At 35.5% G+C, this 23,868-nt stretch overlaps 1 protein-coding gene and 1 long non-coding RNA gene across 2 annotated transcripts in view; both read left to right on the forward strand.

Moving 5' to 3' along the window:
- C13H1orf185 (chromosome 13 C1orf185 homolog) overlaps positions 1–15,749 on the forward strand; it is a 31,161-nt gene extending 15,412 nt beyond the window's left edge. Inside the window, 2 exon segments of the mRNA XM_058552372.1 lie at positions 12,353–12,389; positions 13,595–15,749. Of these exon segments, the coding sequence (XP_058408355.1) occupies positions 12,353–12,389; positions 13,595–13,989 (432 nt within the window). The 3' untranslated portion in view covers positions 13,990–15,749.
- LOC131412610 (uncharacterized) overlaps positions 1–23,868 on the forward strand; it is a 243,611-nt gene that overhangs the window by 207,592 nt on the left and 12,151 nt on the right. The window lies entirely within an intron of this gene.

Consider the following 23,868-nt stretch of genomic DNA (forward strand, 5'->3'; position numbering starts at 1 on the left):
CGTAGTATGAAAACATAGTATAAAAAGAATAAGGTAGTGCTGCCTTCAGCCACGATCAGATTCAGTACAAAAGAATTCTTTTTCATACTGTCCCTCTTTTTCTCGTCTCCGTTTCTGCCTGTGTGTTGGCCTCTTTCTCTCCTACTACAGACAGGCAGGCAAGAGGATGAAAATTATAACAAAATTATGGTTTAATATAACATAGAACTAGATCTTGGTTTCTATAAAAGCTTTTATTGTGAAATACAGCATACATACCTGATAACACATACACATAGTTTAAAGAATAATAAATGGAATCTTTTATACCCACCACCCAGAATAAGAAATAGAATATTACTAGTACCTTTGAGGCGTCCTGAGTCTTCATCTGTCTCTTACACTCTGTGCCCACATCCTTCACTGAGGGACCCACTATCCTGTAATTGCACATTTCCTTCCTTTTATTTATGGTTTTACCACAAATGCTATAGATCCTTGAACAATGTATTATTAAATTAAATATGTTTTTGGACTCCATGTCTAATATCTTCTTCCCTTTTTGTACAATATTACATTTCCGAGACTCATCTAGATTGGTGCATTATTTTTATTCTTGTATGGTATTCTATCGTATGAATATATTAAATTTTATGTTATGCACATTTAGGTTGTTTTCAGTAGTTTTTTTAAGAAAATTTCTATAGGGAATATACCTAACAGTGGAATTGCTAACTCATGGGTTATGTGCATTTAATATTATTACATAATTTTGAATTGTTTTCCAAAGTAGCCGTATCAATATGCATTCCCCCAAGGCATGCATAAGTGCTAAGATTGCTCCATATCTTCAACAGATAGTGATATTTTTAGGCTCCTAAATTTTCGATGGATGTGTAATAGTATCTCACTGTAGTTTTTTCTTAATAAACAATTTTTTCAAGCAATTTTATATTCACAGCAAAACTGAGCAGAAAATACAAGTTCCCATATACGCCTTGCCCCCACACATGTGCAGCCTCTCCCGCTATCAACATCCTACACCAGAGTGGTATATTTAACAATTGATGAACCTACATTGACACATCATCACCCAAAGTTCGTAGTTTACATTAGGATTCACTCTTGGTGTTACACATTCTTTGGGTTTTCACAAATATATATATACACACACACACATATATGTATGAGGGGAGAGAGAGAGAGATTGGAGAGATGTATCCACCATTATAGTCTCATACAGAATAGTTTCACTACTCTAAAAATCTTCTTGTTCTCTGCCTGTTCATCCCTCCCTCCCCCCAACCCCTGGCAACCACTGATTGTTTTACTGTTTCCGTAGTTTTGCCTTTTCCAGAATGTCATATAGTTGGAATCATACAGTATGTAGCATTTCACTACATACTGGCTTCTTTCACTTAGTAATACGCATTTAAAGTTCTCCCTGTCTTTTCAAGGCTTGATAGCTCATTTCTTTTTAGCGCTGAATGATATTCCATTGTATAGATATACCTCAATTTATTTATCCATCCACTTACTGAAGGGCATCTTGTTTGCTTCCAAGTTTTAGCAATTGTGAATAAAGCTACTATAAACATCCTTGTGCAGGTTTTTGTGTGGATATATGTTTTCAACTCATTTGGGTAAATATCGAAGAGAGTGATTGCTGGATTGAATGGTAAGATGTGTTTAGGTTTGTAAGAAACGGCCAAACTGTCTGCCATAAGTGGCTGTGCCATTTTGCATTGCCACCAGCAGTGAATGAGCGTTCCTGTTGCTCCACATCTTCACCAGCATTTGGTGTTGTCAGCGTTTTGGATTTTCACCAATAAAATAGTGTATAGTGGTACTTTGTTGTTTTAATTTGCGTTTCCCTAACGATGTATGATGTTGAACTTCTTTTCATATGTTTATTTGCCATCTGTCTTATCTTCTTTAGTGAGGTGTCTGTTCAGATCTTTTGCTCATTTTTTAATTGGGTTGTTCATTTTCTTGTGGTTGAATTTTAAGAGTTCTTTGTATATATTCAATAACAGTCTTTTATCAGATATGCCTCTTGCAAACATTTTTACTCATTCTTGTCTTCTCATTCTCTTGATATCTCACCACAATTTCAATTTGTATTTTCCTGGTCAAAAATGAGGTCATTGTATTTTCTAAAGTTCATTGGCCATTATGGTGTTCTGTTATGTAAAATACCCGTTCAAATCTTTTACCTCTTTTTCTATTAGTTTGTTTTGTCTTTTTATTATAAAACTTCAAAAGAGTTATTTATTCTGAATAACTAATCCTTTGTCAGTTATATTAATTTCGATATCTTCATCCATTTTGTTGCTTATCTTTTCACTATTTTTATGGTGTGTTTTGATGAACAAAAAATTCTTTAATTCTTAATGTAACATAATTTCCCAGCCCTTTCCTTTATGATTTAATTCCTTCCTTACTCCGAAGTCATAAAGATACTCTTCTATGTTGTCTTCTAAGAGTTTTGTAGTTTTGACTGCATAGGTCTTTACTCAATCTAGAAGTGATTTCTGTGTTTGACGTAAATAGCAATCCAGTTTCACTTTTTTCTTTATGTTTGCCCAACTGTCTAGTAGCATTTACTGAAACTTTTTTGGAATTTTGAGGGGAACTGCAGTGCAGTTTTAGATCTATTTGGGGAAAACTGATTCTTTACAGTATTAAGTTTTCTAATCCATGAACATGATGTTTCTCTGTACTTATATATGTTATCTTTAATCTTTCAATAAAGCTCTATAATTACTTGCATGAAAGTTTTGCACATCTTATACTAGCTTTTATTACGGGAAATTTTATGTTTATGCTTTTGTGATATGATTATTAAATAAACTCTTTATTTTGGAATAATTTTAGATTTATAGGAAAGTTGCAAAGATAATATAGAGTTCTCTTACACTTTTTACTAGATTTCCCCAAATGTTAAAATCTTAAGTTACTTAAGGTACATTTGTCAAAACTAAGAAACCAACACTGGTACATTACTATTAACTAAACTCCAGACTTTATTTGGGTTTCACCAGTTTTTACACAAATGTAATTTTGCTCCTTCAGGGCCTAATCCAGGATAGCACATTGCATTCTCTCTAATTTCTTCTGCTCTGTGACTGTATCTGAGTCTGTCCTTGTTTTGTCTGACCTTTACGGTTTAGAGGAATACTGATCATGTATTTTGTAAAGTGTCCCTTAATTCGAATTTATCTGATATTTTTCTCATTATTATACTGGGTGCATGGATTTTTGGGGAGGAATACCACTGAAGTGAAATTGATATGATTTTAAAAATATTTTATTGATGTATAATTACTTGCAACAGAATGCAAAGACCTTAGATGTTCCACTCAATGAACACTGACAATTGTATATACATTCAACCAATACCCAAAACAAAATATGGAACATTTTTATCTTCTGAAAAAGTTCCCATGTCCCCTTCCAGTCAGTTTCTCTGCCTATCCTAGGTAAGCACTTTCTGGTTTCTATCAACAAAGTTTAGTTTTTATCTGTTCTCAGATTTCATACAAACGGAATCATGTAATCTGTATCTTTTATATCTGGCTTCTTTCACTTAATACAAGTTTTGGGGATTCACCCATGTTATTGTGTGTATTAGAACTTCATTCTTTCTATTGATAAGTAGTATTACATTGTATGATAGACAACAGTTTGTTTATGTATTCTCTTGCTAGTGGACATTTCAGTTGTTTTCAGTTTTTGTCTAGCATGAATAAGGCTGCTCTAAATATTCTTGTAGTTTTAGTGAGCATGTATTTTCGTTTTGCTTGGGACAATACCTGACCCTGGAATTGGTGAGGCGTGGGTAGACGTATGTGTATCTTTATGAGAAACTGCCAAACAAGTTTCCACAGTGGTTATAACTTATTTCACTCCCATCAGCAATAAGTGAAAATTCCAATTACTCCACATCCTTGCCAACATTTGGTGTTATTAGTATTTTTTATTTTAGCCATTTTAATGGGTGTGAAATGGCATTTTAATATACTTTAAATTTTTTTTATTTTTTTGGTGAGGAAGATTGGCCACATCTGTCGCCAATCTTCCTCTTTTTACTTGAGGAAGATTGTCCCTGAGCTAACATCTGTGCCAGTCTTCCTCTATTTTGTATATGGGATGCCGCCACAGCATAGCTTGATGAGCAGTGTGTAGGTCCACAGCAGGGATGCAAACCTGCGAACCCCAGGCCCCCAAAGTGGAGCGTGCAAACTTAACCACTATGTTACTAGGCTGGCCCCTTAATATAGTTTTAATTTACATTTCTCTAATAACTAAAACGTTGTTGGACACCTTTTCATGTGTTCATTAGTCAGTGGTATATTTTCTTTTATGACCTGTCTGTTCAAGTCTTCTGCCCATTTTTTAATTGGGTTGTTGATTTTGTTTGGTCTGTTTTTTAAATTAATGGCTTATAGGAGTTCTTAATACAATTTGGATACCAGTCTATTGTGAGATATATATGTTGTGAGTATTTTTTCCCAGACTGTGGCTTGTCTGTTCATTTTTATAATGGTATCATTTGATCAGCAGAAAGTTTTCATGTTCATGAAGTCCAATCTGTGATTTCTTTTCTTTTAAAAGAAATTTGCATCCTGTCTAACAAATATTTATCTTTCTAAGTTTGTGAAGATATTCTGTGTTTTCTTTTCATTGCTCTATAGTGTTGGATTTTATGTTTAGGTCTATGAGGTAGAGGTCAATGTTCATCTTTTTCCATGAGGGTACCCAGTTGTTCCAGAAAATTTTGTTAAAAAGACTTTTCTTTCCCCATTGAACTAATTTGTCACTTTGAACAAAAATCAACCTACTATATATATGTTGGTTTATTTGTTGAACTCTGTATTCCTTTTAGTGAATTATTTGTCCTTAAACAATACTATACTATCTTGATTACTGTAGCTTTATAGTTAAGCCATGGAATCAAGTATTGTAAGTCCTGCAACTTTATTCTTCTTTGTTCAAGAATGTTTTGGTTGTTCTAGGTGCTCTATTTTTCCATACAGTTTAGAAAGCAGCTTGTTTAGTTCTTCAAAAAGGCCTGCTTGAATTTTTATTGGACTGGTATTGAATCTACAAATCAATTTAGAGAGAATGGACATCTTAACAACGTTGATTCTTCCAATCCATGAACATGGTATTACTCTACTTTTATTGAGGTCTTCTTTAATTTAAATTTATTAATTTAATTTGTTGAGGTCTTCTTTAATTTTGGTTCACAGTTTTCAGTATAGAAGTCTTTCACATTTGTTATATTTATGTATATATATTTTTATGCTATGGTAAATAGTATTGATTTTTAAATTTTATTTCCCAATTGTTTGTTGATAGTAAATGTAAATACTATTGATTTCTTTTATCTTCTTATTCTGAATTATAGATCAAGAAGTTAACAAAAAAATTTACAAAGATGTCCTGTATACCCATCACCTACTTCCCCTGATGATGAGTCTTACGTAAATATACTTTCCAAAAGTATACTTTATACTTTATCATAAGTATACATTATCAAAACCAGGAAATTTAGACTATAGGCCTTACTCAGATTTTACCAGTTTTTGCATGTACTCATTTTTTTGTTGTCTTTGTATATAAATCTGTGACATTTTATCATACGTACAGATTTGTATAACCACCACCACAATCAACATACAGATTATTCTGTCACCACAAAAGAACTCCCTCACGCTACCGTTTATATAGTGACTCACTCCGTCCCTTTCCCTAACCCCTGGCGACCACTGATTTATTGTCCATCTCTATATTTTTATCATTTCCAGAATGTTATATAAATGGAATCATACAATATGTGGCCTTTTGAAACTTACTGTTCTTCACTTAGCATAATACCCATACGATCCCTCCAAGTTGTTGCTTGTATCAATCGTTTTTTCTTTTTTATGGCTGAGTAGTGCAACATTGTGTGGATGTACCACAGTTTGTTTCACCATTTACCGGTTGAGGAATATTTGAGTTGTTTCCAGTTAGGAGCTATTACAAAATAAAAATGCCATGAACATTCACATATAGGCTTTTCTGTAAATGTAAATTTTAGTTTCTCTAAACTAAATGCCCAGGAATGCAGTTGCTGGGTCATATGGTAAGTATGTTAAAGAAACGACCAGATTGTTTCCCAGAGTGACTGTACCACATTACATACTCACCGGTAATGTATAAGAGAACCACGTTTTCCACATCCTCACCATCATTTGGTACTATCAGTATTTTTTATTTTATCCATTCTAAAATATGTGTAGTGATTTTAATTTGCATTTCTTTAATGGATAATGATGTTGAACAGCTTTTCATATTTTTACTTGCCATCCATATGTCTTCTTTGGTAAAGTGTCCAAGTATTTTGTCCATTTTCTAATTGGATTATTTTCTTACTGTTGAATTTAGAGAGTTCTTTGTATATTCTGGATACAAGTGTTTTTTGTCAGATATGTGATTTACAAATATTTTCTCTCATTTGGTGACTTGTATTTTCATCCTCTTAACAGAGAATTTTGCAAAGCATAAGTTTTTAATTTTAGTAAAGTCCAACTTATCCATTTTTCCTTTTTAGATTGTGCTTTTGGTGCCCTGTCCAAGAACTCTTAGCCTAATCCTGGGTCATAAGGATTTGCTTCTATGTCCTCTTCTAAAAGTTTTATAGTTTTAGGATTTTTTTTTATATATATATAACAGCTTTATTGAGACATAATTCACACACTATACAATTTGTCTGTTTAAAGTGTATAATTCAGTGGTTTTTAGATGTTCACAGAGTTGTATAACCATCTTCACACTCAATCTAGAACATTTTTATCAAGAAATGCTGAGAGGCCAGCCCCATGTCTTAGTGGTTCAGTTTGGTGTGCTGCGCTTCAGTGGCCCAGGTTCGAGGGTTCAGATCCCAGGTGCGGACCTACACCACTCATCAGCCGTGCTGTGGCAGCGACCCACATGCAAAATAGAGGAAGATTGGCACAAATGTTAGAAGATGGTCAGGGCAAATCTTCCTCGGCAAAAACAAAAAAACAAAACAAAGCAAAACAAAGAAACAAAAAAGAAATGCCATATCCTTAGCAATCACTACCCCTCCATTTTCTCCCAACCATCCTAGGCCCAGACAACCACTAATCTGCTTTCTGTATCTATAGATTTGCCTATTCTGGACATTTCTTATAAATAAAAGCACACAATACATGGTCTTTTGCATCTGGCTTCTTTCATTTCGCATAGTGTTTTCAAAGTTCACCCAGGTTATTGCATATATCAGTACTTTATTCTTTTCCGTGGCTGAATAATGTTCCATTGAATGGATATATCACATTTTGTTTATCCACTTATCAGTTGAAGGATATTTGGGTTGTTTCCATGTTTTGACTGTTATGAATAATGCTGCTATGAACATTCATGTACAAGTTTTTGTGTGGACATATGTTTTCATTTCTCTTGGGTATATACCTAGGAATGGAAATGCTGGGTCAAATGGTAACTCTATGTTTAACTGTTGAAGAACTGCCAGACTATTTTCCAAATTGCCTGCACCATTTTATATCCCCACAGGCAGTGTTTGAAGGTTCCATTTTTTCACACCCTTGTTAACACTTGTTATTATCTGTCTTTTTTATTATAGTTATCCTAGTGGACATCAGGTGATATCTCATTGTGGTTTAGATTGGCATTTCCTTGAAGGCTAATAATGTTGAGAATCTTTTCATGTGCCTGTTGGATATTTATATATCTTCTTTGGAGAAATGTCTATACAGACATTTGTCCATTTTTTCACTTGGGTTGTCTTTTTACTGTTGAGTTGTAAGTCTTCTTCATATATTCTAGATACAAGTCCCATATCAGATATATGATGTGTAAAAATTTTCTCCCATTTCATGGATCATCTTCTCACTTTTTTTTTTAATTAATTTTTTATTTATTTATTTTTTCCCACAAAGCCCCAGTAGATAGTTGTATGTCATAGTTGCACATCCTTCTAGTTGCTGTATGTGGGACGTGGCCTCAGCATGGCCGGAGAAGCGGTACGTCGGTGCACGCCCGGGATCTGAACCCGGGCCGCCAGCATTGGAGCGTGCACACTTAACCACTAAGCCACAGGGCCGGCCCCCTCACTTTCTTATAGTGGTGTTTGAAGAACAAAAGTTTTTAATTTTCATGAGTCCAATTTATCCATTTTTTTCTTTTGTTACTTGTGCTTTTGGTGTCATATCTAAAATCATTTCCCAATCTAAGGTCACAAAGATTTATGTCTAAGTTTTCTTCTAAGAGTTTAAAAGTTTTAGCTATTATATTTAAGTGTTTGACCCATTTTGAGTTAGTTTTTGTATATGGTGTGAGGTATAGGTCCAACTTCATTCATTTGCATATAGATGTCTAGTTGTCCCAACACCATTTGTTGAAAAGACTATTCTTTTCCCATTGAATTGCCTTGGCACCTTTGTCAAAAATCGATTGACTGTAAATGTATTTATTTCTGGAATCTCAGTTTTATTCCATTGATCTATATATCTATCCTTATACCAGTACCACATTGTCTTAATTATTGTAGCTTTGTAGTACATTTTATTATCAGAAAGTTCTCCAACTTTCTTCTTCTTTTTCAAAATTGTTTTGGCTATTATAGTTTTATATTTCATATTTCTATCTTTGATCCATTTTTAGTTAATTTTTGTATAAGGCATGAAGTTTAGATCAAAGTTCATTTTTTGAGCTACCAATGTCTAATTGTTCCAGCACTATTTACTGAAAAGGCTATCCTTCTTCCATTGGATTTCTTTTGCAAGTTTTGTCAAAAATCTGTTGGGTATATATGTGTGGGTGTATTTCTGGATTCTCTATCTGTATCATTGACCTGTGTGTCTATCTCTACCAATACCACACTCTAGCTATACAGTAAGTCATAAAATTGAGCAGTATGATTCCTCCAACTTCATTCTTCTTTTTCAACATTGTTTTAACTTTTCTTATTCTTTTGCCTATCTGTATAAATTTCAAAATAAACTTTCTCTAGCTATAAAAAATTTTCTTGAGATTGTGATTATAGATTAGTTTAGAGAGAATTGCCATCTTTACTACAATTAATGTTTATATTGACCTGTGTTCTGTGACCTTTATAAGTAAATTTATTACTTCTAGTAGTTTTTTATGGACTCCATAGGGTTTTCTTCATATACAATCATATCATCTGTGAAAAACATCAGTTTTACTTCTTTTCCCGTCTTTATGGTTTTATTCTATTTTCTCATGTTATTGCATTGGGTAGGACCTCCAGTATAATGATGAATAGATGTGTTAAGAGCAGATATCCTTTTCATATTCCTGATCTTAGACAGAATACATTTAGCTGTTCACCATTAAGTAGGAGGTTAGCTATAGGATTTTTATAGGTGCATATTGTCAGGTCAAGGAAATTCCCTTCCATTCCTGGTTTCCTGAGGAATTTTTTTTTCAGTCATGAAGGATTGCTGAATTTTGCCAAATGCTTTTTCTGCATCTTTTGAAATTGTCCACATGAGGTTTTCTCTTTTATTTTGTTAATGTGAATTACATTAAATTTCAAATGTTAAACCAACCTTGTATTTCTGGAATAAACCCCGCTGGATTTGAATTTGATTTACTAATATATTTTAAATACTTTTTGCATCTATGTTCATGAAGGATATTATTCTATAATTTTCTTATCTTGTAATATCTTTGTTAGATTTTAATATTAGAGTTATTCTGGTCATGTTTCCTACTCCTTTACTTTCTGAAAAATTTTTGTGTAGAATGGGTGACATTGCTTTCCCAAGCTTTTTTCTAGAATTCACCCAAGAAGTCATCTAGGTCTAGAGTTCTCTTCAAGAGAGAATTTTCTATTATGAATTTAGTCCCTTTAATAGATATTGGGCTATTTAAATGTTCTATTTTGTATGTTTTAGAAATTTATGTTTTTCAATGAATTTTTCCATTTTATCTAAGTTGTTAAATTTATTGGCATAAAGTTTTTATAGTATCCTCTTATTATCCTTCTAATATCTATAGAATCTTAAGTGATGGCACTCTTTTTATTCCTGATTATATTTCTCTTTCCCTATCAGTCTTGCTAGGAGTTTTCAATTTTATTATTCTTAGACCTTTCTTCTTTTATAATATAAACATTTATAAATATTCAAATTTCCCTCTAAGCACTGCTTTTGCTGCATCCTCCAAATTTTTATGTTTTGTTTTCATCATTATTCAGTTCAAAATATTTTAAAGTTTCCTCTCTTCGTCTTTCATGATATTGACATTTTTGAAGAATGTAAGCCAGTTATTTTATAGATGGTAGACTCTTCCTCATTTTATGTTTTCCTTTTGATCAGATTCAGTTTATCACATCTGAAGGCATACAATGTTCATTTGCTCTTCACTAATGATTTTTAGTTGGTCACTCAATCAAGATGATGTCTGTTTTTCCCACTGTATTATTCCTATTTTTACCCTAGCAATTAATAAACAATCTGTTTGGTGACACTTTGAAATCATGTAAATATCTTTCTCTTCATCAAACTCTACTTACCAGCTATATAAATTTTTCTCACGTGAGCCAATCTTTACAAAACTGTAGCAAAATTATGATTTTCGAATTCTACCGCTCCCATCCATATTTGACATTTGGCCTTCTACTGTAAGGAGGAAGCTCTCCCTTCTTCCTTATTTTATTTATTTATTATCAGTATAAACTCAGGGATTTCTATTTAATCCATTACTATCATTACTTTGATGCTCAAATTTTCCCAAATTTAACCAATGGACACCCCTTCAAGATTGTTTCTCTGTCTTTTTGATATGTCCCCACCAATTTTTGAGTCCTTACTTACTTCTGTTACTATAGCATCATTTTTAATAGTTGAAAGAATATTCATGGTACTAATATCCATATATCATCATACATTTAGCTATTTCCTTACTCTTAGAATTTTAAATTACAGGTTTTAAAAATGCTAAACAATGTTGTGATGAACATTCTGGTAACTGAATATTTCCATAAATCCAAAATTATGTACTTGGCATAATAAATTTCTAGAAGTGGATTTGTTAAATTGCCCTCCAGAAAAATTCTACCTATTTATATGTAGCAATACATAAGAATGCCTTTTTTGTCGTTCTCTTAGTTTGAGTAGAATTTTAATCAATCTAGGGCCTTACTCTGTGGTTCCCAGACCAGCAACATCAGCATTACCCAGGAGCCTGTTAGAAATGCAGAATCTCAGACCCCGCCCAGATCTACTGAGTCGTAATCTGCATTTTAACAAATTTCCCAGGTAATACATAGGCACATTAAAGTCTGAGAAGCAGTGTTCTAATATAATTTATATGGGACTCACAAATTGAATTGGTCCTAAATCCAGGTAAAGTCGGTCAGGAGCCTATATTGGCATTTATATTAATAAAAGGTGAAAGTGACAAAGAAATAAAGTTGGTTATAAAAAAAATGTTTATGTGTTAACCTATATATATGTATATGCTATATATATGTATACCCTATATATATGTATATCCTAAGCGAGTCTTTTGGGGGAACAAGACAATGCAGATCAGCACAGAATACTAAGACTGTTCCCCCAGAACACAACACGAGACAATGTTATTATCTCTCCAGCCTCATCTTCCCTCACTCCATCCCAGCACCCAATGTACTAGTCCATTGTGTATCTACTGGTCTAAGGAAAACTTGAATCAGAACCACATGTGGAGTGTGTTACAATGCATACTCCCAGCCTGCATTCTCAGAGAATCTCTTTTAGTCGCGTCTGATATTATGCCCAAGAATCCACATTTTAACAAGCACACTGGGTGATTCTGATGCCCTGAAGTTTGAGAACTACTACACCATCACCCTTCCCAGAACACATCTGGAATGTATTGTTTAAGCAAATGTTTTATTTGCTTCAAAAGAATAAAAGTTGCATTTTTATAAAAGCCTTCATCCAGAATTCACTTTTTGTTGTTGTAGTTTAATGAAATGAGTAAGTCTAAGAAGTCTGATTACTTTTTTAGCCCTCTCTATTTCTGACCAAGTGACTCTAGTTAGTGAGGATGGAGAGAAATAATCCTGCTGAACTCTATTTCACCCTTTATTCCCTGTGCTGGAGACTGCCTTCTTGAACTAATTCACATTCTTTTCAGAGGATACCTCAAAACTTTTCTGTCAATATAGTTTGGTGAAATAAATTCATATTGTAGGAAAAAACCATTATTCCATCAAAATGTTATTATGGTGTTAAAATATGTTATTATTATATGTCTAACATATTATAGAAATTATATAAAAACTATTCAGTTTTTAAAATACAAATAATGTTTTTTTATGTAGGAGGAGCAAAGAAAAAAGGAAACAGCACGTATAAAAGGTACTTTTTCTCAACAGTTTATTAGAAGAAATCGTAATCGACTTACAGCAATTTGTAACTTAAAGAATCAAAAGGCTACCCTAAATGTTATCTAAATATTTTTAAAAACCATGAAAATTCAAGGAAAACATTAATTTATTAGCATATGAATGGGCATATATTTTTTCGAAAACAAAATTTGCAATGTCAGATCTTAAATTAAAATGTGAAATTTTAATTTTTGTCCCTTATTTATACCCAAAAATATCATAGTCAATGCCATATGGTAATGGTGGAGGGTCACAAGACATGAGTGTTTTGTAACCCTTTAGATATTGCTTATTATGTCTTAGTACCTTGAAACATTAACCTCCTACATAATTTTAGAAATACTGAATGTAAAATGTAATAAGATATTTAAAACAGCTTTAAAACTTAATGTTATACATTAATATCAAAAGTTAATATGTAAAATATTATAAAAGATATTTTAGGGCATTGTATAAATGTGATATTTTCTAAAACTTAACATTTTTAAGTACCAACTGTGCAGCATAAATAATGTAACAGGAGAAGTATGAGACTTAGAGTAACAAAAATCTAGATTGAAGTCCGTTTTGTATCTGATTTGTGATGAGTCATTTCCTCAAGTCTCAGTCTTCTCTTTTGTGAAGTGGTGCTAATAACTACCTTGAAGAATTATTGAGAGGATAAATTAGATATGGAAGTATGTCAAACTGCTTTGTAAATTGTAAGGCACTATAAGAATGTTAGTTGTTACTTTTATTGGTGTAAAGCCAGCCCATAGGCCGGTCCCGCTGTGGACCAAACATTTTGTAATCTGCCTACATAAGGCGGCATGTATTTTTTAAATAAGGCAGTATTTAGCTATAAATAGTTAAGAAACTATCTGCCTTTTCTGATTTTAAGGGACATTCCAGAACTGAGATTTCTAGCCTGTTTAGAATCTTTTCCTGTTAAAACACGTTGATTTTATTTAGAATAGAGTTTTCTACTCTTGATTATCATGAAAGTATTGCTAATTCCCAGTTACATATTTAACATTGTATGGAGGATGGTAGCAACTCAGAATTTTCACTATAGCATCATCCTGTCCATTACAACCCTAAAAAGAGTCTGAATTTTAAAAAGAAACATTGCTCTTATAATTAAGATTTGGCTTACGAATATATAATATTCACAGTAAATCTAATTTTCCTTTATAGCAATTAAAGAGCACTCTAAAGATGAATTCTGCCTTGCAACAAAAAAGGTCATTTGTGACCCCCCAGAGTCCAGCTCAGCAACGACTCGCAGCAGTATTACCTTAGGCTTATCAACATTACCATCTGATTCTCATTACAGCCAAAGCTTCGAAGCAGCTGATGACTGGTTTTCTGACAATTCTCTAGCAAAAAAGAGCTCTCCAGTGCCTTTTCTCAGGGAACCTCTAATGGAAAAAGTATTTTCATACCTGTCAACCATTTCATTAGAAGAATGTACTGAAAATGTACTGAATATGTCACTTTATGATGATCAAAAAGATGACAGCATTAAGGAAGTATTTTCACGAGGAAATACAGAGGTTGAAATACAAAACCTTCAACATAATGTTGAATGACTTTTTTCTTTTGAAACTTTGTATACACTGAAATCATGTAAAGTTAAAACTGAATTACCAGCTTCTGAGTCTCTTAACATGTCCATGCTAATATTGTTTTTTCTGTTCTTTACCATAGAGTGGTCCTACTTCCCTTGCCATTTCCTATTTCTAGAAACAAAATTACAAGACCTAGAGTGATAGGAACATTAAGCCTAACTCCTTGTATCTCATCAAAGGACATAATAAATAATACAAATGTATTTCAACATCAAGGAGAAATTCTTTAAGAAATCTTCAGTACAAATACATTTTTGAATAAAACATTCACAGCATTTCCTTATACTTTTGACATTTTCAATTTTATTTCAATGTGGGTAGGGCTGGACAGAATACTTCCATCAGCTTTTCTGGATTTTAAATACAAAAATCACCTATCATTCAAATCTTATTATGTCATGATTTTGGTAAGCAATATAATTTTGCTCCTCTAGGAGAGCCTGGAACACTGTGAAGAATCCAGAAAACAATTTTCTTTGCCCTTTCCTATGTCAGTTTCTCAGAATGGGCCCCCAACCCTTACCCTTCTATGATGAAAGTGTGAGCCGCTATGTTCATGCGCACCTGACTCAAGCTAGATGAATCAGAGTTCCTCTCTAATCTGAGACCCTTGATCAAATTTCTATTCATGGTTCTGAAGGATTTCTGACACCTACTATATAATTAATATTTTTTTCCTTTCTCCTAAATACTTTCCATGTAATTAGTCCCTATTTTTCTTTCTCTTGGGGAAAACAATTAATTAACAAAGTATAATATTACCTTTTGTGCTTAAATTACTCATACCAATATTTGTGCTTAACTTCCCAAGAAATAAATCATACCTATTACAATAAATGAAAAGAAACTTGTCTCAAATAAGACAGTAGCATTATCCAGGCCTATCATTTCTGTCTGGGGGGAAATATTAAAAAGGATTAGAATACCTCTCTCGTTTGAAGCACCTGTCATTTCTACTGGCTGTGTGTTGTGAGAACATCTTATGGATTGTGAGAACATCTCTCTATATCCACTCCTAAATCTAAATAAGCTATTTCAGATCAAGGTCTGTAAGGAGCATTAAAAAAAATTTTAATTGGTCTCTGTCTCTTGGTGTCCTACCAACTTCTGTCTTACTGCCTATCCTAGATAAGAGAGTCCTCTCTAATTTTGGTCAGATCCTAAAACTTCTCTAGGAATTTGGAGTTGGAGATAAGAGATTCTAGCTTTGGTCTCACTAGTCTCTGGAATAGACGAAACATAAATTGGGGAGCTGTGGGCTGCCATGTCCCACCTTGTGGTTTGGAAATAAAAAACAGCAAATCTACAATGAAAGTTCAGTGAAGCATTTGCAAAGTGAAAAGCAGAGATGAGAGATCAGGAGAATGTGATTCCTGACTTTCTGATAGTGCTCCTTTCCCTTGTTCCAGCCTTGCATAAAGCCTGCCCTTGGCTTGGTAAGGCTCCTTTGTATCCTAGTTATAAATACCTGTTTATGCTTAAGTTAGCAAGATTTGATTTCTACTCCTGGCCACCATCCCTGAGGCCTGTTTTTAACTGTTGTTCTTGGCTTTGGTAAGGTACTCTTGTAATTTTATAATGAATTATCCTTTTTGTATAAACTAGAAAGAGTTTTGTTTCTGTTACTAGAACCAAAGCATTCTGACTATAAATCTTGTCATTACAAATGAGAAATAAAGAGATCGATGCTTATAAAGTAATTGTTATACTTTAATGATATAATAAATTGAATTTATTTCTTAAAAACCTAACACATTTACTTGTTTATTAATATGTTACTCTATATCATAGGTATATACATTGTTCTCTTTGAAAAGCCTAATGAGCAGTACCTATGAAATTACACCAGCCTAAAATAACCTTATTTTCAAGAACTGTGAAGAATCTCACCATCCATGTCAGCTGACAAGTTAGCCTGCAACAATTTCATGTCTCTTGGGTCAGCGACAAAGGACAGTTTATTATTCATAGCAATAGCAATAGCCAAAGTATCATCATTTTTGCATCATTTCCTGAGCCCAGTTCCCACTGGGGAGTGCAAAGAGGCCCAAATAATGGCTGCACAGTGGATTGCATAACAGGAGAGGAAAGGAACCTGAGATTAGGGAACCAAATTTTTTATAACGGGCAGTAATCATGCTTTTTGCACCATAAGAAGGTACACTATATCTTCCAAGACTGTTTGCTATATAAACATCCTTGAAAGGATGATTTGGCAGTCTGTGTCTGCTCACAGGCATGCAGAAATACAAGAGATCCATAATTAGCATTGCCATAGGGTATTAGTTACAGTTCTTTTGATCACAAATACCTGAAAACCAACTCAAATTAGCTTAGGAAAAAATATTTTATTCTGTAAATAGAATCCAAATAATGGTTGAACAACTACATGCAGGAAGCACAAGGTTATAACTGGACCTGAAGAACAGAAGGAACAGGCTCAAATTCCATCGAGATTTCTCTATTTGTACCAGTCAAGGTTCAATGAGGGAAAATGAACCACTATCAGGTATGGGGTAAGGGATTTATTACAGGAATTATCTTAAACAATTGTAGGAGGAGCTGGGGAAGTAAAGGTTCAGGAGAGAAGTTGGAGAGTCAGAGAAGAAGTCACCAGTTAATCCAAGAAGCCACCTTGTCCAACTGCCACAATGAGACTGGGGAGGAAAGGCTTGTGGGAATGTCTACAGGAAGCTGTGCCTCTGTCAACTGCCTTGACAGTGTGCTGCCAAGCATCTGGTGGTGGCCCTTGGGCCATTGTGTATCAACAGGGTCAGCAGTTAGGAGGAAGAGCTGGACATTGGGAAGAAGAGCTGGACACATGGCAGAGGAGAGTGAGGACAATTCGGAACCTACTGTCCTCTCTGCAGTCTGTTACCATATCTAAGCATGATGACCTTCACAGAGTAATGGCTTCTGCTTAAATTATGCCTTCCAAATATTGCACAAATTCCTCTTTTGGCCAACTTTATCCCAGAATCATACAGGGAAAAGGATACTGGGAAACAGTTCTAGCTTAACAAGTTAGAGTACAAACCACCACTCATCAATTTGGCATTCCTTGACACTTTAAGCATATTTAAAACTTTCAAATAAAAAACAATAGCAATCATGTCCCCATCTTACATGATGCAATATCCCTCCTATAATAAAAAATGCATCAACTCTCTCTCCAAAGGAGGATACAAAGTCCCACATGTCACTTTATCCATCTTTGAGTGATGTTTGTTTCTCTTCTATGAGTCACAGACTTCCACTGATATTCTGTAACCCAAATAATGAAATATAGGGTTAGCCACTATTAACATACGCTAGATAGTAGAGGAATGAAATAGGGAAGAAAAGGAAAAGAATTGATATATATATTCATTTCAAAGTAAAAGTGAAATGCTCGTAACTACTACCATCATTTCTATAACTTGTCACGTGGTCTCAACTGAGACAGAAAGCAAAAAATTCACTACTGGATTACTAGGAGTAATAGTGAGAAGAGTCACTCCACTTTTCACCCCTTCTTTCTTGGACCTGAGGATTCTGGCCATGAAACAACCAGCACCATATCTTGGTATTTGAGTGTGTACCACATCCTGGAGGACATTACCTGGGCCATGCAAAGTATTGCCAGCCAGGGGGCACTAAAAGTAGGTCTTCAAAAGGCCTCCCACCATTATATCAGGCTTTTGCTTCAGGTAATGGGAAAAATGGTAAGAAAAATGAATTCCCTGAGCATGAACCCACTGACACATCTCATTTGATGTGAAGTACAATTATTTCCTGGTCAGAAGCAAATCTTTCAGAATACCATGATGATGAATAAGGTACACCGAAGTCCAGGGATAGCAGTAATGGGAGAAGCATTTATGGTCTGGAAAAGCAAACCCATATCCAAAGTAAGTATATATTCCAGTGAGAACAAAGGTGATGTCTTTCTCATGGTAGAAGTGGTCCAATAAAATCAACCTATCACCAGGTGGCTGACTTATTCCCTCCAGGGAATGGGGAGCCAGTGTTGGTCTCTGCTATTGGCAAGTTGGGCTCTCAGAAGTGGCTGTAGTCACATCAGCCTTAGTGAGTGGAAGTCCATATTGCTAAGCCCATGAGTAACCTCCATCCCTTCTACCATGGCCACTTTGTTTATGAGTCCATTGGGCAAGGACAAGGGTGGCTGTTGAAAGAGGCTGACTGACAACCATGGAATAAATCATCTTGTCCACTTGACCATTAACATCTTCTTCTTACATTGTTCTTTGGTGAGCATTTACATGGGACTCAAATTTATCTTCACATTCTATGCCCATTCAGAGAAACTTACCTACATACACCTTCCCTAGACTCCTTGTCACTAATGTTCTAATTGTACTCCTTGCAAGTCCCAAACCACCCAGCCAAACTGTTAGCCACTTCCAATGAATCAGTGAAAATCTATACCTCTGAACCTTTATCCTTCCAGACTACACAATTAGATCATTGCTCAAAGTTATGCCTACTAAGACCTTCTTTCACCACTCCCATCAGGGCTGTACATGAGCAAGGCTGTAGTACTCCAGCTGTGAATTTTCAGATGATGCTGGCATATCATGCCGAACTGTCTGTAAACTAGTCTCAAGTATTTTCTTCCTTAGTCAACTGGTGACAAGTAACTCCACTTGATGCCATCAGTATGTGTTGAGAGAGAGAAGACCATGTAGCAGGAGTAAGAGCCATGGTTGTCTTAACCATTTCCTCATGCAATTTCTTTGTGCCTTCAGAATCTGCTCAAATTCAATTTTATATGTCCTAATGCTATTTGTGATCAAGTGCGGATCTACATGCCTAAGTTTATGTCTTAGTGAATCAGCACCCAGTTCATGGTGAGGAGCTCAACTCAAAGGTAACTTGGTGGCCATGGTCACATATTAAGTCTCTACTAGTCTAATAGCAAGCCAGAAGGTGTTTCCAAAAGATAATAATTATTGGCAGGTGATAACATAGCTTTGTTTGGAATCCTATAGACTCTCATTAACCTATAGCTGCCTGCTGAAATCTCCATGCTGAATCCCTATCTGCTACAGACACTTCAAATAGGATGGATGTGCTGCGCCATACGGCCCAAGTGGCAGAACAACTAACTTGGCAGCCTGGACCTGTTGCAGAGTCTTCTATTCTTCTGGGCCACACTCAGAACTGGAACTCTTTCAGGTAATTCAGTAAATAGGTCAAGGTAGCACAGCCAAATGAGGTATATGTCGTCTCCAAAATCCAAAAGAGCACACGAGGCATTGCGCCTCTTTCTTAGAGACTGGAGAAGTCAGATGCAGCAACTAGTCTTTCATCTTGGAAAAAATATCCAGACATGCTCCAAACCTCTGGATGCCTTGTAATTTTACTGAGGCAACAGGCCCTTGAATTCTGTGGAATTTATTTCCACCTTCTGGCATGCATATATCTTTCCAAATTATCTAGGGTAGTTACTAATTCTTGCTCGCCAGGTCCAGTTACCATGATATCACACATATCCTGTGGTGTCCATTAATGTGGCATAAAGAAGATCAAGGCCTATTTGGACTAGATTATGACAGAAAGAGAGATAATATAGCTCTGGAGTAGAACAGTGAAAGTATAGTGCTGACTCTTACAGATGAAATAAAGCTGCATTTTGGGGCTGGCCCGGTGGCACAGCAGTTAAGTGCGTGTGCTTCGCTTTGGCGACCCGGGGTTTGCAGGGTCGGATCCTGGGCACGCATGGATGCACCGCTTGTCAGGCCATGCTGTGGCGGCATCCCATATAAAGTAGAGGAAGATGGGCACGAATGTTAGCCCAGGCTCAATCTTCCTCAGCAAAAAAGAGGAAGATTGGCATTGGATGTTAGCCCAGGGCTGATCTTCCTCACAAAAAAATAAAAATAAAAAAATAAACATTAAAAAAAAAAAATTGCGTTTTGTGGTCCATATTAATAGGCATTAAGAAAAAAAGCATTTGGGCCAGCCCCATGGCTTAGCAGTTAAGTGCGCATGCTCCGCTGCTGGCGGCCCAGGTTCGGATCCCGGGCGCACACTGATGCACTGCTTCTCCGGCCATGCTGAGGCCACGTCCCACATACAGCAACTAGAAGGGTGTGCAGCTATGACACACAACTATCTACTGGGGCTTTGGGGGAAAAAATAAATAAGTAAAATTATAAAAAAAAAAAAAGAAAAAAAGCATTTGCCAGAGGAATAGCTGGATAGCAGATACAAGGGAAAGTGTTGATTTGCTCCAGCAATGAAGCAACAGTAGCTGTAATTAGAGGGACTACCTGATTAAGTAGTTTGGAACAGTCCACTTTCATTTTCTAAGCTCTGTCTGCCCTCTGCACAGGCCAAATAGGTAAATTGAAAGGAGATGTGGCAAGAATCACCACCCGTGCATCCTTCAAGTGGCATTAATCTCCCCAATCTCTTTATGTGGTATTGCTTTTGGTTTACTATTTTGGTGGGGAGAAGCAGTTCTAATGGCTTCCACTTGACTTTTTTTTTTTTTTAAGGAAGATTAGCCCTGAGCTAACATCTGTTGCCAATCCTCCTCTTTTTTCTTGAGGAAGATTGGTCCTCAGCTAATATCCATGCCCATCTTCCTCTATGTTATATGGGATGCCACCACAGTATGGCTTTGATAAAGCAGTGCGTAGGTCCGTGCCCGGGATCCGAACCTGCGAACCCTGGGCCACCAAAGTGGAGTGTGCGAACTTAACCACTACACCACCAGGCCAGCCCCTCCACTTGACTTTTGCTACCATAATAGCCCTCATTTCATGGGTTAGGTAACCAATGTGGAGATTTTTCCATTTGCTAGGCATGTCTATTCCAATTATGCTTTCTAGAACTAGAGAAATAATCGTGGGTTGGATTTGGAACCTACTGGGCCCACTGAGATGGACCCAAACCAAAACTGCATTAATGACCTGACCTCAATAAGCCCCTATTTTGACTCGTGGACCACTGTGACATTTTAGGTCTCCAGGGATTAGAGTTAGTTCACAGCCAGTGTCTAGTAATCCATTTTAAAAATCTGATTATTTCCCTTAGCCTAATTGCACTGTCACACTGGCAAATGGCTGTAAATATTTTGAGGGAAGCCCTGGAGGAAGATTAACAGTGTAAATTTTTAGAGCAGCAGGGTCCTTCTTCAAAAGGCATCTTTTACCCAAAGGGCTCTGGGTCTGAGAACTAGCTCAAATCTGGAATGTAGTTGAGGAGCCACAACACTATATTGTGGTGATTCAAGTTAGACCTATTTATCAGACCTACAGCTTTTCCTCTTATTCAAATTAAGTAAATCTTTATAGATTAAATCTGTTTCCACTGCGGTAAAAAACAGCTGAAGTGTCTGCTTGGCTGTTTCAGCCATCCGGCTGTTGTTTTGCCCCTGGATACCTTAGATTTTCACCTATGCATGTAAGAGTTCAAGAGTGAACTATGGCAGAGGAACTGAATAGACATTTTTCCAAAGAAGACATACAAATGGCCAATACGTAAGTGAAAATGTGCGCAACATCACTAATCATCAGGGAAATGCAAACCAAAACCACAATGAGATGTCACCTCACACCTGTTAGAATGGTTGTCACCAAAAAGACGAGATATAACAAGCATTGGCAGGGATGTGGAGACAAGGGAACTTTTGTGCATTGTTGGTGGGAATGTAAATTGGTGCAGCTACTATGGAAAACAGTGTGGAGTTTCCTCAAAACATTAACAATAGAACTACCATATGGTTCAGCAATTCCACTTCTGAGTATATATCTGAAGGAGATGAAATCACTATCTCAAAGAGATATCTGCACCCCCTGTGTTTATTGCAGCATTATTTATAATAGCTGAGACACAGAAACAACCTAAGTGTTCATCAACAGATGAATGGGTCAGGAAAATGTGGTATATATATACAATGGAATATTATTTGGCCATAAAAAAGAAGGATATCTTGCCATTTGTAGATGGGCCTTAAGGGCATTAAGACAAACAAGTCTTTTTTTTTTTAATTTTATTTATTTATTTTTTTCCCCCAAAGTCCCAGTAAATAGTTGTATGTCATAGTTGCACATCCTTCTAGTTGCTGTGTGTGGGACTCGGCCTCAGCATGGCTGGAGAAGCGGTGCGTCAGTGCGCACCTGGGATCCGAACCCGGGCCTCCAGCAGCGGAGCGTGCGCACTTAACCGCTAAGCCATGGGGCCAGCCCGAAGACAAACAAGTCTTAATAAATTTTAAAATATTGAAATGATACCAAGTTTCTTTTCCAACTACAATAGTATGAAAGTAGAAATCAATAAAAGAAAGAAAGCTGGAATATTCAAAATACGTAGATATTAAACCACATACTTCTGAACAACCAATGGGCCAAAGAAGAAATCAAAAGGGAAATTTAAAATTTTTGAAAAACATGAAAGTGGAAACACAACATTCCAAAACTTATGAGATGCAGCAAAAGCAGTTACAAGAGGGAGGTTTATAGTGATAAATGCCTAGATTTTTTAAAAAAGAAAGATCTTAAATAAACAACCTAAGTTTACACCTCAAGGAATTAGAAAAAGCAGAATAAATTAAGGTCAAAATTAGCAGAAGGAAGGAAATAACATGGATCAGAGTAGAAGTAATATATAGACCAGAAAACAATAGAAAAGATCAATGAAATGAAGAGCTAATTTTAAGATAAACAAAATTGACAAACTTTTAGCTTGACTAAGAAAAAAAGAGAGAAGATTCAAATAAATAAAATCAGAAATGAAAGAGGAGACATTACAACTGATACTGCAGAAATACAAAGATCATAAGAGATCATTATGAACAATTATATGCCAACAAATTGAACAATCTAGCAGAAACAGAGAAATTACTAGAAACATAACCTACCAAGACTGAATCATGAAGAAACAGAAAATATAAATAGACATATTACTACTAAGAAGATTGAATCAGTAATCAAAAATCTTCCAATAAGGAAAAGCCCAGGACCAGATGGCTTCACTGGTGAATTCTAGCAAACATTTACAGGAAAATTAATTCCAATCCTTCTCAAACTCCTCCAAAAAATTTGAAGTAGAGGGAACACTTCCAAACTCAATTTACAAAGCTAGCATAACCCTGACACCAAAGCTAGACAAGGATACTATAAGAAAAGAAAATTACAGACCAATAACCCTGATGAACATAGATGCAAAAATTCTCAGCAAAATCTTAGCAAACGAAATTCAACAGTACATTAAAAGGCTCTTTCTTACACCGTAATCAAGTGGGATTTATTCAAGGGGTGCAAGGATGGTTCAATATCCACAAATCAGTCAATGTGATACACCACATTAACAAAATGAAGGATAAAAATCATATGATCATCTCAATAGATGCAGAAAAAGCGTTTGACAAAATTCAACATCCATTCGTGATAAAAACTCTCAACAAAGTAGGTGTAGAGGGAATGTACCTCAGCATAATAAAGGCCATATATGACAAGCCCACAGCTAACATTATACTCAGTGGTGAAAAGCTGAAAGCTTTTCCTTGTCTGACAAGACAAGGATGCCCACTCTTACCACTTTTATTCAACATAGTACTAGATGTTATAGCCAGAACAATTAGGTAAGAAAAAGAAATAAAAGGCATCCAAATCAGAAAGGACGGAGTGAAACTGTCTCTATTTGTAGATGACATGATATTACATACAGGCACACCTCATTTTATTGCACTGCGCTTTATTGGACTTTGCAGACATTGTGTTTTTTACAAATTGAAGGTTTGTGGCAACCCTGCATCAAGCAAATCTATCCGTGCTGAAGGCTTAGGTGATGGTTAGCAATTTTAGCAATAAAATTGTATTTTTCAAATAA

The sequence above is a fragment of the Diceros bicornis genome, chromosome 13 (genome assembly GCF_020826845.1).
Source record: "Diceros bicornis minor isolate mBicDic1 chromosome 13, mDicBic1.mat.cur, whole genome shotgun sequence".
Taxonomy (NCBI): domain Eukaryota; kingdom Metazoa; phylum Chordata; class Mammalia; order Perissodactyla; family Rhinocerotidae; genus Diceros; species Diceros bicornis.